Source organism: Strix aluco, chromosome 2 (assembly GCF_031877795.1).
Source record: "Strix aluco isolate bStrAlu1 chromosome 2, bStrAlu1.hap1, whole genome shotgun sequence".
NCBI classification, from domain to species: domain Eukaryota; kingdom Metazoa; phylum Chordata; class Aves; order Strigiformes; family Strigidae; genus Strix; species Strix aluco.
This window is the reverse complement of record NC_133932.1, coordinates 110646978-110659814: the sequence shown is the minus strand read 5'-3', so window position 1 is coordinate 110659814 and position 12837 is coordinate 110646978. Positions and strand designations below refer to the sequence as shown.

The 12837-nt window shown below is 33.8% G+C and overlaps 1 protein-coding gene across 9 annotated transcripts in view; it reads right to left on the bottom strand.

Annotated features, from left to right (window-relative positions):
- Positions 1-261: 261 nt before the first annotated feature.
- POSTN (periostin) overlaps positions 262-12837 on the bottom strand; it is a 38216-nt gene continuing 25640 nt past the window's right edge. For 2 of the 9 annotated variants that reach the window (XM_074816963.1, XM_074816968.1), the window contains exons 17-23: positions 12736-12783; positions 9319-9414; positions 8615-8704; positions 6917-6994; positions 6419-6499; positions 2045-2086; positions 262-1490 (exon numbers count right to left, since the gene is read on the bottom strand). In XM_074816963.1, the coding sequence (XP_074673064.1) occupies positions 1450-1490; positions 2045-2086; positions 6419-6499; positions 6917-6994; positions 8615-8704; positions 9319-9414; positions 12736-12783 (476 nt within the window). In that variant the 3' untranslated portion in view covers positions 262-1449. Of the gene's footprint in view, positions 1491-2044; positions 2087-4136; positions 4224-6418; positions 6500-6916; positions 6995-8614; positions 8705-9318; positions 9415-12735; positions 12784-12837 lie in introns of all 9 variants that reach the window. The other 7 variants (XM_074816971.1, XM_074816964.1, XM_074816965.1 and 4 more) reach the window with 7 other exon arrangements.

Here is a 12837-nt window from a genome sequence, read left to right as displayed (position 1 = left end):
TATCATTCCAATGATCAGAGAGGTTTACCCTTCAGGGACTAGTGCTTGTGGTATGTGATTAGGGAATTAAGGAAGGTTTTTAACTGTGTTTAAGGAGAGTGTTACAGTTTAAATGCACTAGTATATGCTAAGCGAGAAAGAGATGCATCAGTTTGTTTTTGTGAAAGCATATTTTTTGACTAAAAACTACACTAAAAGCTTAAGAATATTTAGAATTCACTTTACTATTCAAAAAGTATTTATAAATTAAAGCAAGCACAGTTCATCCAAATCCTTTATTAAGTATTTCAAAAGAGAAGTATGAAAGCACATTAGATAACTCCTCTGAAACTTTGGTCTGCAGAATTAAGGCACTTTGAGGACATTTTTCTACTCCATGAGTAATTGTTATCCAACTTTTGTTAAAGGCAAACAACTTTTATGAGTACAAAACTAGAGTTATAAAATTAACATAATTTACAGAAAACTCCACATTAGTACCAGTCATTAACAAAGCATGTTTTGATATAAAAGCTTTCAGACCTAACCTCATTTTTGTAAAACCTTCTTCCATGCTGAGTTAACTGTTTACATGCATTTTATTTATCCCTTTTATAATCCACTTTAATAATCAAAAGACACATTTAGGGAAAAAGTGGGAAAACACTTTAGAATCTCAGTATATGTATTGGTATAAGATTCCTTTAATGGGAATAATTTTTCTTGTAAATAAAGAAGTCAACATAATCTCAAATACAGTTCAAGAAGCTCATGTTTGCTTTTTTTTTTTTTTAAGAGCTTCCATGAGCCACGTTACTAGAAGGCATTTGGATATGCAATGTAGAACAAAAAAAGGATACATTTAATATAAGGTATATTTGTTTGTTTAGAAAAGGTAACATTACTGGTGTCATTATGACATTAAACACGTAATGAATTTTGACTTATAAAAAGCATACAATACTACTGAACCAAAAGTGCTATGTCAACATCTCATATTTCCTTAGATTACTCTAAAAGTCACCTGAAGTAATTTTTTTCTAGAAATGTTCTAATTTTATTTATATTTCTTATTTATTGGAAATAATAATAATAAAAAAATACACTCTGTAATGTTCCCTGCTCTTTTTGAATCCAATCCTGCAAACACTTACTAGCCAGCATAAGAAGGAATCCTGGTTCGACAGAAGTTGATGGTCTGCAACAGTTCCAGGATCCCACCCTGCAGAGTGCTTACCGTCAAGAGCAGTTAAAGCACCCCCAATAGACTACTCCTCCTGGTGAGCACTGTGCTAGCAGTGAGTATCTGCAGCTTCACATCTTTTTGTGGATTCATGGTTCAGTTTACATTATGTTATCAAAACAATGTCATTTTCTAATGTTCTCATCTTTTTTAAAACTGGTTTATCTTCCTCTCAAAGACCATGCTGTTAATTTGTAATTCAGTGGAATTTCTGTCTTGAAAAGCTTTTAGGGATAAGCCAGTCTTGTCCTCCTTCTTGCTGTTCCCCCTGAAAAAATGGAAAAAGAAGCATAATTATTACCTATAATTATATATAATATAGTTACACTATATACTGTATGTACTTGTGAAAGAGATATGTGAAGAGGAAAGACGAAGCCTGATGCTTAATCTTTCACTCTTGTGCTGGAAGCTGGGAAATTACAATGATCTCTCAGCTTCTTAAATAATCAAAATAATGTAGAATCAGTGAGTCACAAATCCTATGGTGGGCAATCCCACAGTGCCATTTTCACAGTGTTAGACTTCAGATTCAGATCTCACTTACTCACTGATTTATTCTAATCTGAAACACTGTTTGACCAACACATATAATCTAAGTCATTTTCAGATAGAAATATATATAAGAAAAAAATCTAGAAACCTAGTAATTAACAATACCAAGCTTTGTCAAAATTTCTTTTTTTTTTTAAAAAAAGCATAAATGCAACTCTCCTTTTGAACTTAGTTTTCTTAAGGGTATTTTTTTCCCTCCTGACTTTTAAGATAACAGAATAATATTTGATGCATGTTAAAATGTTTAAATATATGTTTTGCTTTTACCTTGTGTCCTCCTGGTTGGTTGTACTTTCCGTACAGGTGCTTCTAGAAAACAAAAATGTGGCTATCAGAAGTGATTTTTAAGAGCCTTTGAATTAAAACTCATTAGAAATGTTGAAAACCCATTGTTGACTTGCGAAGTTTGTTCTTTAAGTTTTTTGGTAAATTAAGAATTTTGTGCCATTAGCATGTTGACTTAATCACCTGAAACATGAATACTTATAATACAATTCACCCACTTGTGTTATGTGCAGTCATCCATCAAATCTTACAGATATTTCAAAAGTACTTTTACATTTTAACAGTATGTATTAATCTATTATTCACACTGATCTCTTACAAATGGTTATGTGATGTAGGCAGGTGCCAGGATGTTTTGCCCATGCTCTTCATTCAGCAAACACCATCTGACACTATCAGCAATGTACAAGCTCATGTTAATGTCCAGACTGGGTCCTAGTCTCAGCTTTTGGCAGAGGATGTCCAGGTCTGCTACATAGACATTACTTCAGGAATTATTTATAAGTTATGTGCTTGAAACTCAAACATCACAAGATGTTGGCCACATTTCCTGCTGGGTTTGGGTCTTGATGTGTAACTGAATTGTGAGTCCACAGTATGATTCCACATTTAGAGTTCAGTTAATTTTCTCAGAGACTTCTGTTTTAAAGTGTAGAGTAGAGCAAGGACTATTGATAGGTACCACTCTCATTAGCAGATATATCTGTTTTCCAAAATACCTACTCAGTGAAACTATGGACAGATTTTCCTCTTTCTCATCAAACCTTGAGACATTTTTTAAACCAGATGTCTCCTCATTGGAAAGAAAAACATTCCACGAGCATAAGAAATAGTTCTGTCACTGTCACAGAAATGTTATTGTGGTATTTTTCCTTTTTTACATCTTTGCTTAATCAGATGCAGTCAGTTGTCTTTTCATCCTGAGGTACAGAGTATATGAATGCATAGCCCTGAGGTACAGGCTTCACCTCATTACAGCTGAGGTTAAACACTGGGTATCTGCACCAATGTGATGATAGAAAATTTCAAGATCTGCACTGCCCTGACAAGGACAGAACATGGTCCATTCAAAGTATGCTTTCCATAGTTATAAGCTGTCTATACACTTATGCTTTCAGGCAAACCTCATGGTCGAAGATCACACCTGTCTGTCATTTTCAGGCAATAGTTGACTTCCCTGCATGCCTTGTACTACTCAACATTGAAGTAATACAAACGTTATGGTATATGTTCAGTATGTAGCATAGACTTCAAAATTTAAAAAGTAGAAATGTATTTAACTTAATTCTCCACAAGCCATAATATTTTTTCCTATGAATGTAGCTCAAAGGCTAACAGAATAACTTATTCTGCATTACTAGAATTAGAATTGGAAAAAGGACATACTACAAATACAAAAGAAGCCCTAAACAAGCTACTTAAATTTGAATGAAAACAATTAAAAAATAATTGTTAAACCTGAAGAAAAAATTCCTGGTATAAAGTCAGGGTGAATTGTATTTAGCTCCTTTAAGAGACTCATTTTGGACCTCAACACCATTCAACTCTTTCAAACCCAAGTGTTTCCTTCATCTAACATTAGGATAAGGATAAAGAAATTCCAAGACCCTGTGAGATATTTACTCAACCACAGGGTTATACTCCCTCCACCCTACACCCCCTTCACCAGGTTGAGAACCCCTCACATCAACAGATCATATTAACACTGACAAGAAATAACTCAAGTTAAAAATAACTCACGTGGTCTTCTTCTGGATGTGCTGCTTAAGGAAAAGGCAATTCTTATGGCGCGTGTTCCTTCAAATGTTTTAACCTAGGTTTTGTGGTTAAACATTTCCTCTTGTCTACTACGCTTGCCAAATCTTTTAGTTATTTTAGCCACAAGATAAGCCTCAACATTTTTCTCTGCAACGTCCGTGAAAGAATTCTTTTCCAAACTAATTATAAAAGTCTTGTTAAAGTACTGGCTTCAGACCTGAGTAATTTTTGTGAATAAATACTACAAAACCCCACCTGGAATGATCACTTCAGACAAAGCAAGTCCTAGTGATACTGGAATTTTAGACAAACTAACCTTCCAGATGGACTTTCTTGATTTCTCTCTCGATAATCTGTGGCTCTCCCTCAATTACTTTAGTAACCTTGGTGTACTCAGTTCCAGCTATGGTAAGCATCAAAAACAAATGAGTTAAATCTGGCATAGCATTTTTCCATATGCTAGGAGCCTTCTGTAGAAACAATGTAATTTGGGGGATGTAGGTGTATGCAGACCACCATGTTATTCATGCCGTAAGGTTCTGCTGATTTCCTTGGCCCTGCCACAGGTGATTCCTTTTCTATGGCTGAGACACATCCATTGCAATCTTGGCTTGAAGTGTTGTTTCAGCAAAGACTGCCAATTGTAATAAGCAGCGCTGGATATTGTACGAGTAGAATTATAGCCCATACGAAATCATTCTTTTACTTTAGACAGTGGTAATACATTCATTTGTGACTGGACTTGGATTTCAATGTTTAGGAAATTTTCAGTAAAACAGAAATAATTTGATGTAGACAAGAGGGCCATAAAGCATTATCACCATTATCACCAACAGCCATAAAGCTACATGTGTATCTGCTTTTACTGGCTAAACATATGGTAAGGTATTATCATGGCAGCCAAGGGTAGCTGACTGGATAAATCATGGAAAAGATAGAGAAAATCAAATTAAAACAAGAGACAAATCTGCCTATTTGGTCCATTCTGTAAAGCAGGATGCTTGTGCAAACTAACATATAATAGCAAGGAAAAATAGTAAGAATTCAAGAGACAATATTGTCTTTTACAAATTTACTACAGAGAAATGATTTATCTCTCTTCCATACACTTATAGTGTCACTGTAAAATGTATCTCTACAGATTATGTCTATTTAATTGTATACCTCTGTAACTGAAGATGATTACAATTACAATAGTAATTGTTAGATTCTGGCATCAGACCTGTGACAAGAATTTTGAACAGTTCCACAGATAAAGTTTGATCCTGCTCTTTATTGCCTGGTTGACACCACTAGAACATAGTCCAGTACAGAGAGGGTTTTTCTTGCTATAATTTCTTCAGTTTTCAACTTTCCTTTCAAATATTCAACACTGAAATAAGCATCTCCAGAGAGCAACTCTTTTCATGTGGCTGGGACACTTAAGATGAAAAACCCTCTGGAAGTTCCTATTTCTCTCCAATGATTATAGGCAAATCCTGGCTTAGATTCGTAAAACTAAGATTTAGATGTTTAAAAAGGAAGAACGAAATATAGTCAACAGTGCATAGCCATATCTTGGCTTTTCTCTAAGACTATCTGTATTATCATCTAGCATGGTTTTGTTTGGTGGAAAGCTGTTCAGCCATCTCTAAATTTTTTACTTATCTGAAGTTTAAGTCCCATGCACAGAATAGTGCTTTTGAAGGACTACAAGATCTAGTTCAGTGAACACACAGCTAGCTGTGAGCTACTTCACTGGTATTCATGTTTGTAACTTACTAAAAAGTGAACATAAAATGAAGTGGATTCAGTTAATTTACGCCAAAAGAAACATTCACACATATTTTTGAGCTTCTGTCTCAGGTTTACACAACCATTTACTAAAAACACAACACTTGAATTCTCTTTTTTCATTCCCCATTGCTATTATAGGTAGGTTTTCTAACCTACATTAAGCAGAGAACATTCCAAATTCATAGACAGAGATTAATTTCATAAGCACAAGTTCTTTTACCAGTTTTCTACAGCTACTGGTTATATATTGCCAAAACTGTTAGAATTAAGAGAGCAAGAAGGAAAGAAAACCATTCATTGGAATGCTATATTTGAAGAGAATTAAAGTTAATGCCTTGATATCCATCACCTGTAAGCATTGAAAGAATGATGCTAAACATGCCTTTAATTATTAACTTGAGGGCAATGAATATTCATTTCTGAAGAACTGATAAGTAAGATGAATTTGGCCTATTACAATACTTTCCACTTCATAAGCGTTTTTCACAGATTTAAATTTGCTGAAGAAAAGAGCTCACAACTAGTGGAATAAATCTTCATTGCTCCCCTGAGTTTTAATTAGACAACTTTTTAAAGACTGAAAAAAACCAAACAATTTTTATTTTCATGATCAATATAATAAAAAGATTGATTAATCAAACTTTGGTAATTATTTCCATTTCACAGACATCTGGCACTTCATATATGGCATTCTACTTTTTCTCCCATTAAAATTACACTTCCGCTATGTCAGTCTTTAAAATGTTGAGATCAACATATCTGAGAGGGGTTTCAGTTATCATGACCTGTTGCAGAAAGGTTAGTTACAATACACTGAATTACCTCCCTGCAGAAGTCTTTTGATTTCTTCATCTTCAAGTAAATGACCATCACCTTCAATAAATTTGGTCACCTTGGTAACCTCTGATAGGATACAGGTTATGGCAAAAAATTGATTTGCAGAAAACATTTGACAAGCCTTTTACAGCATATTATTGAATTAATCCTGTCATAGCATTTTGTTGAATTACAAAATTAATCTGTTATGGTATTAAATTCCACGTAAAGTCTGAAAACACAATATTTTATGATAAACGTAACATACTACATATTAGATCCAGGCAGCCTCAACTCTGGAGCTGACTGAAATGTGAAAATCAGAGACTCAAACCAGAATGTTAGATTTGGACATTTTTCAGGTTCTGAGGTTTAATCTGGCTATGATTTTGCAGTATGAGCATTTTTGCTGAAAACATGGAGTATCCATTCAGTAATTACTTCGGTAATATATTTTTAGATTTTTTTTTTATTAAAGTAAGGAAAGAAAACAAGGATACTAACCTTCTTCAAGTAATTTCTTTAACTTCTCTTCATTGTCTGTGCCACCTGCAGTAATTCTGGTATATTTTATTTCAGGACCTGGAAAAAAATGTATAAGACAGTGACTTTAATTGGATATAACAGGATTGCGTTTTAAATTTGTTTTTTGTTTTGTTTTTTTTTTTTTCCCCCCAGTTTAATGCTTAGGATGGTTCCATGGTTAACATGCTTTAATCTGCTTTTATGATAATTTTGTCTTTTACTGTGTCTCAAACTAAACTGAAAGAGGGTTACAAATAGTATTTAGAGCTATTCAGGAAAGTACGTAAATTTAACATACTTACAGTAATATCTGCTCATATTCTTGAAGTAAAGACACAGTTTTAAACACTTTGTTGTATTAGGTCATAGAACAGGTATTTTCTAAGCACAAAAAGAGTCTGGATCCACTGTTGTAAATAGATGTTGTTGCTTTTATTACTGCTATGAATCATTTGAGAGCTTAACATTTGAGATTCTTTACCAGTTTCTACTACAGAGGGAAGAGAAGGAAATATGAGGTCTGAAATACTGGCATTTTACATTATATTGACCATTTTTAGTGGGATATTAGTGAAATTTGAATTTCAGAAATGAGAAAATGGTATTTTACTTTTTTTCCCCAGAAAATTTGTGTTGAAAAATAGTCCCAGTTTTATTCAGAAACCACCAACATTTTTCATTCAGTTATTTTCATCACAGTAAATAGTTGTATGAGAATAGCTTAAGTCTGGTTCTTTATTTCTCTCTTGCTTGAATGACTTCGTAAATTGAATTTTAAGATTTTCTAATTAAACTGAATATTAAGACTTTTTGCTAAGTCACCATGCTCCTATAACACTGTCTTTCCCTTACAATTGCTCCGACTGACAGAATTTTAACGGCACCATTCAAACTGATATTTAACCAAGGGGATCAAAATGTTTTAGCAAAGAATTTGTGATGCCTTACTCCACTTTCAATTTCTGTGAAGTTTCTATGATTCTTAAAGAAATATCTCTGTAGTAGGACAAATATAATTGAAATTGGCCAAAGAATTTGAAAGTTACTGTTGTAGAAGACCAAGGGACACAGATGCACATTAACTTTATCTTATGTTAGCTGAATACAAATGTCTAACTTGTGGATGTCAGATCAGTCAAGGCCCCCTCTTACAGAGGAACAGAGAAGTTCTTTTTCTGAAATGACTGTCAAGGGACCTTGGGATGACATGCAAAAGTAGGTATCTACACAATGAAGGTCTATCTTTGGTCAAATGAAGCCTGCCTGGAGATATACAACCCAAAAATTCAAGGAAAAGAAAAAAAAAAAAGTCTTTCTAAAGCAAACCAGACTAAAAAAATGCAATAGAAGCAGTCTCATCCTGAAATAGTAGCTAGAAGCTTGCAAAAGCAGACACTTTGCAAATACATTTAAAAAAAAAAAAAAAGTTTTCACTGTTTCTCATGCTGTTAAAATACTGTTGCCATTTCTGTGTATGTGTGTGTAGCACACATTGCCAGAATTTGAGCCATACATTGTCAGTGGGAAGCATTAGGGAAAAATCATCTCTCCAGGATATACAGTTTAGTCATTTCTCTCCAGGAAATGCAGTTTAGGCATTAGGACAGAACTTAAGATGTGTTACTTTTGTACATAATGGCAAACTTTACTAAATATGAATAGCTCAGCATAATTTACCTTGAATAATTCTTTCTTCTGTTACTTTTTTCTCTGTCACTTCCACAGGTCGCCCATCAATAATTTTGGTGTATGTTTTAATAATTGGTTCTATAAGGATTTTAAAATTCAAGACATCAATCAAGTGATGAATAGTGTTACAAGTACTGCTTTTGGGATGCTGAAACTTACTGAAGCACACAAGAAAATACCATAGCATATTTTACAAAAAATAAAAATGTTCAGAGGAGACCAAAGTTTCCTCCAAAGTTAGGATGGCCACATGCTGTTTTTCCTTTAAAAGCACCCTAGATGTGACCTTCTCAATGCCCCTAGCAAAGCAGAAGGCAAAGTTTACCTCTCTGTCTGATAAAATTGCCTTTCTATCATAGAATCACATACTGCATTTTTGACTGCAGAACAACAACCAGCAAATAATTCTTGACTGAGACAGATGTTATGTCAGCATGCAAAGCATTTCTAAAACTGTCTTAACTGTAGCTATGGGTCACAGCTAGGCAAAAACCCCATTTTTTTTTTTTTAAATGCATAAGTGAAAATGAAATTATGCAATAAAATTGCAACACTTCCAGAGGGTCTTGTTAAAAACAGAACATTTATCTAACATGTGACAAGAATCACCTACATTAAGTAGAAGCTGATTGGGAATAGTGTATGTTTCAAATTTTAACTAATATAAATTGAGTTGCTGAAAGCATACCAACCTCCATGAATCACTTTAGTTATTGTCTCCCCTTCCCTGACTATTTTGAACTCAGGTTCCCCTTCAATTAACTTAGTGAGCTGTGTGATAGATGGGTCTGTGACACAGGAAAAAAACAACAAGTTACAAATAGTCATAAAAATATTTATAGAATTCCATGGAGCTGAGATGAAGCTAGTATTATCCCCCCCTAACCTAAATAAACCAGATGACTCTAATGGAGGATTCTTTAAATCTGAGAAGCCATTTGCAGCAATGCTGTGCAATCTTGCAATTCCTCCTATGCCATCTTAAATTTAGATCCTATTGTACACTTCCTACGTACAATTGTTTTTTTTTTACTTTCATATATCTGATATTTTTAACATCTGTTGACAAGTCTCAGGCAAAAAACAGATCCTCAGCAGCTGAAAGGAAGTCTTCCTCTCTATATATTAGAAAGAAGCCTACTCTGTGGCAATGCTGGAATCTTATAGCTATTGCTCTCCTAGTGATCAGCATGCAAACTATTGTGTGAAATTTTAGAAAAGAACTATATAGAGAAATGTTTGTTATTTTTTTTCCTACTAAATGTATAGATATCCAAGAGGAAACTAGGTCTTTTAATCACAATTCCCTTATGTTGTTTTGGTGTTGGTGTTTTTTTTTTTTTTTTTTTTTTTTTTGGTGTTTTGGGCGCTTTTTTATTTGGCTTTTTTTTTTTTTTTTTAAGCTACCAAGACTGGGCCAGTGGTCACCCAGCTTAAAGAAAAAAAATAAATAAACTTCAGAGATCAGCTGGAATGGCTGTAAGGATATCTGTCAGCATCAATGTCTGTCATTCATTGAGTTACATGGGAGAGATCATCTTGATTTCAATGGCCTAAACAAACCTCTTAATCCTGTGCAATCCCTGTACACTGATCCAAATATATCTCTGTCTGACAGACTGGAGCAACAGATAATAAACAAATTAGGAACATACCACTGATGCAGTCAATTAACAGGAATAACATGGTTGTTCTGTAACAAGTGTTATAGCAACATCTTCTTAAGAAGTTGCTGTAGCACACACTTCCCTTATTCCCTGTTCAGAGTTAGAAACTTAACACAGTCCATTTCTCTCCCTTTCCTTAAAAAATCCCTTAAGAACCTTTCTTTATGTGAATTTACGTAGAAGTCAATACTGCATAGATTTTTTTTTTTTAAATTACTGATCAGGATTTAAAAATAGATTTTTAATATGTGTGCCCAGTGTTAATTGTTGAAAACAGTACAATTCAGGCTAACTAGTCCTTCAGTAGTAACAAATCCAAGCATATGTTTTTGTTTGCTTTTGCAGAAGATGATTGTATAAGTTAGACTTCAGAACTAAATAATTCATTTATTTGCTGCAGATGAAGTGATATGATAGGATCATGATGATGTCCAGTTATTATAGAGCTCTATTAATCTACTCTGAGTTTTAAATAGCCGAACAATCCATTACTACTTTTTTTATTTTCTAATAAGTCTGGCTGAAAAACATTCATAAATATTTTAAAGAAGCAATCTTACACATTTATTCACTTGCTTCTGTTTTAAAGTTAGACACATTTTTGCATGTTGAGAATCCATTAAATACCAAAAAACATTGATACAGGTGATGAATATTAATGAAAACATGTCAGAGGGATAGTTATGAATGTTTATAAATCCTTTAACTTTTTTTTAGATTTCTAAATTATTGTACCTTCCTATGTGATTGATATAGCAGATGTACGCAAAACAAAAGGTAATGCCATAGTTTGCCATACTGCCTAGCCTAGGACCAATCCTTTGAACATTTAATCCATCAAGATTTGGGTTTCAATCAGTTTTAATTCTTTAGATCCCTTTAACTTGCCTGTGTATGGACAATGGAAGCACAACTCAGGTAGAAAACATTGAGACAGGAAAGGACAGACATCATCCTCTAAACTTGGGGGCGGGGGGTGGTGGTTTTTCTTTTTGTACTGAAACCTCCTTTCCATCATGATCTGCTAGAACTTCCTGACATGTTGTGAAAATTAACATGCAACTTTGTCAACTTTTTTCTACAGAAAATTGTGGGCTTATGTGGTTTTGATGAGAGCTGCCACTCACTTACTACTAGCAAGCTCAAAAGGGCCAGAATTGGCTTGATTGTGTCTATTTCTGAATCATCAACAGAAAGGCTGTATTGGCCAAAGATCATTCCCTGGAGTGTGTCCCAAAGCAGAAACACTGTACTGGCAATGGAAAGGAGTAACTCTTCAATACTCATGAACTTACAAAGTTATTTTTTCTCTCTCTGGTGAATAACAGTTGTACATTTGGCTATAGAAGGGTTCAGACATTTCATTTTTTCTTTAAAAAAGGGTTTTGTTTCAGTTAGCCTTCAACTTCTAAACATCATGTAAGTCATGTATATGTATATGTATATGTCCTGTCTCTAGATTCAACATAGAAGAACAGGTACCTTCAGAGAGGGATTCACCTACATCATAGGAAGATTTCTAAAATATCTTGGATGAATTACTATATAGAATCATCTATCCATTTATAGTGCTCTGTGGATCTGATTTAATGATAGAGACTAGGCAACAAAGATCAGCATATATGCTAGATGGTGTCTAATCCTAAATGAGACGAAGCACAGACAAGCTGCTGAAAAAGCAAGCTCATGTCACTTCTGCTGGGAGGAAGTCCTCCCAGAAAGAATGATTAAACAGTCTGGGTAAAATTTTTGCAAGACATTTTTAACTGCCTTTCTTCTCAGCTGAACTCAACTAGATTTCCTTTGAGCATTTTTATTTCAATAGGAAACTGGACCACATTAACAGTGTACCTGGGCTAGTGAAATCAATGTGTTATAATTATGAATCACAAGTGATTTTGACATTTCCAGCCCACTTTTTATTCTCTTCAGTCCCACCACTAATTTTTAAGTCATGCTTTTGTCTCAAGAAACTGAAAAAGAAAGTTTGGCTAACACTCCTCTCCAGGCATCTGACAGATATTGGTATTTAGAACTGATTGAAAATTATAGAAAAATGAACTGATTTTTTTCTTCAAAGTATAAGAAACAAATATACTTAATTTTTTAAAATAACTGTTTTAATTAAACAAAAAAGAGAAATGTTTTTATTGAAAGTATAGTAATATTTGGGGCACTTAGAAATTGAAAAAATATTATTTAAAAATATTTTTTAAATGCTCATAGAAAAAGGAGAAAATCCATTCGGGGAGAAGAACTGTGGGAACTTAATACAAAATATTTCAGTCAGTTCTAATTGCAATATTTGTATCTTTGCTTTTCTAGCAAAGTGCTGAACATCCTGGACTTATGTACAAAATGCATCCTGTTAAAGAAATATATACAATATATATACTGTATATGAACATATACAGAAATATATATTCTGAGGGCCTCATTTACCTTCCTTTTTGATGATGGGCTGGACGTTGCTTTCAATTATGTTAATTTCTGAAAGTATAGAAAATGGAATATAAAACACATTCCATTCTTACAATTTCTTTA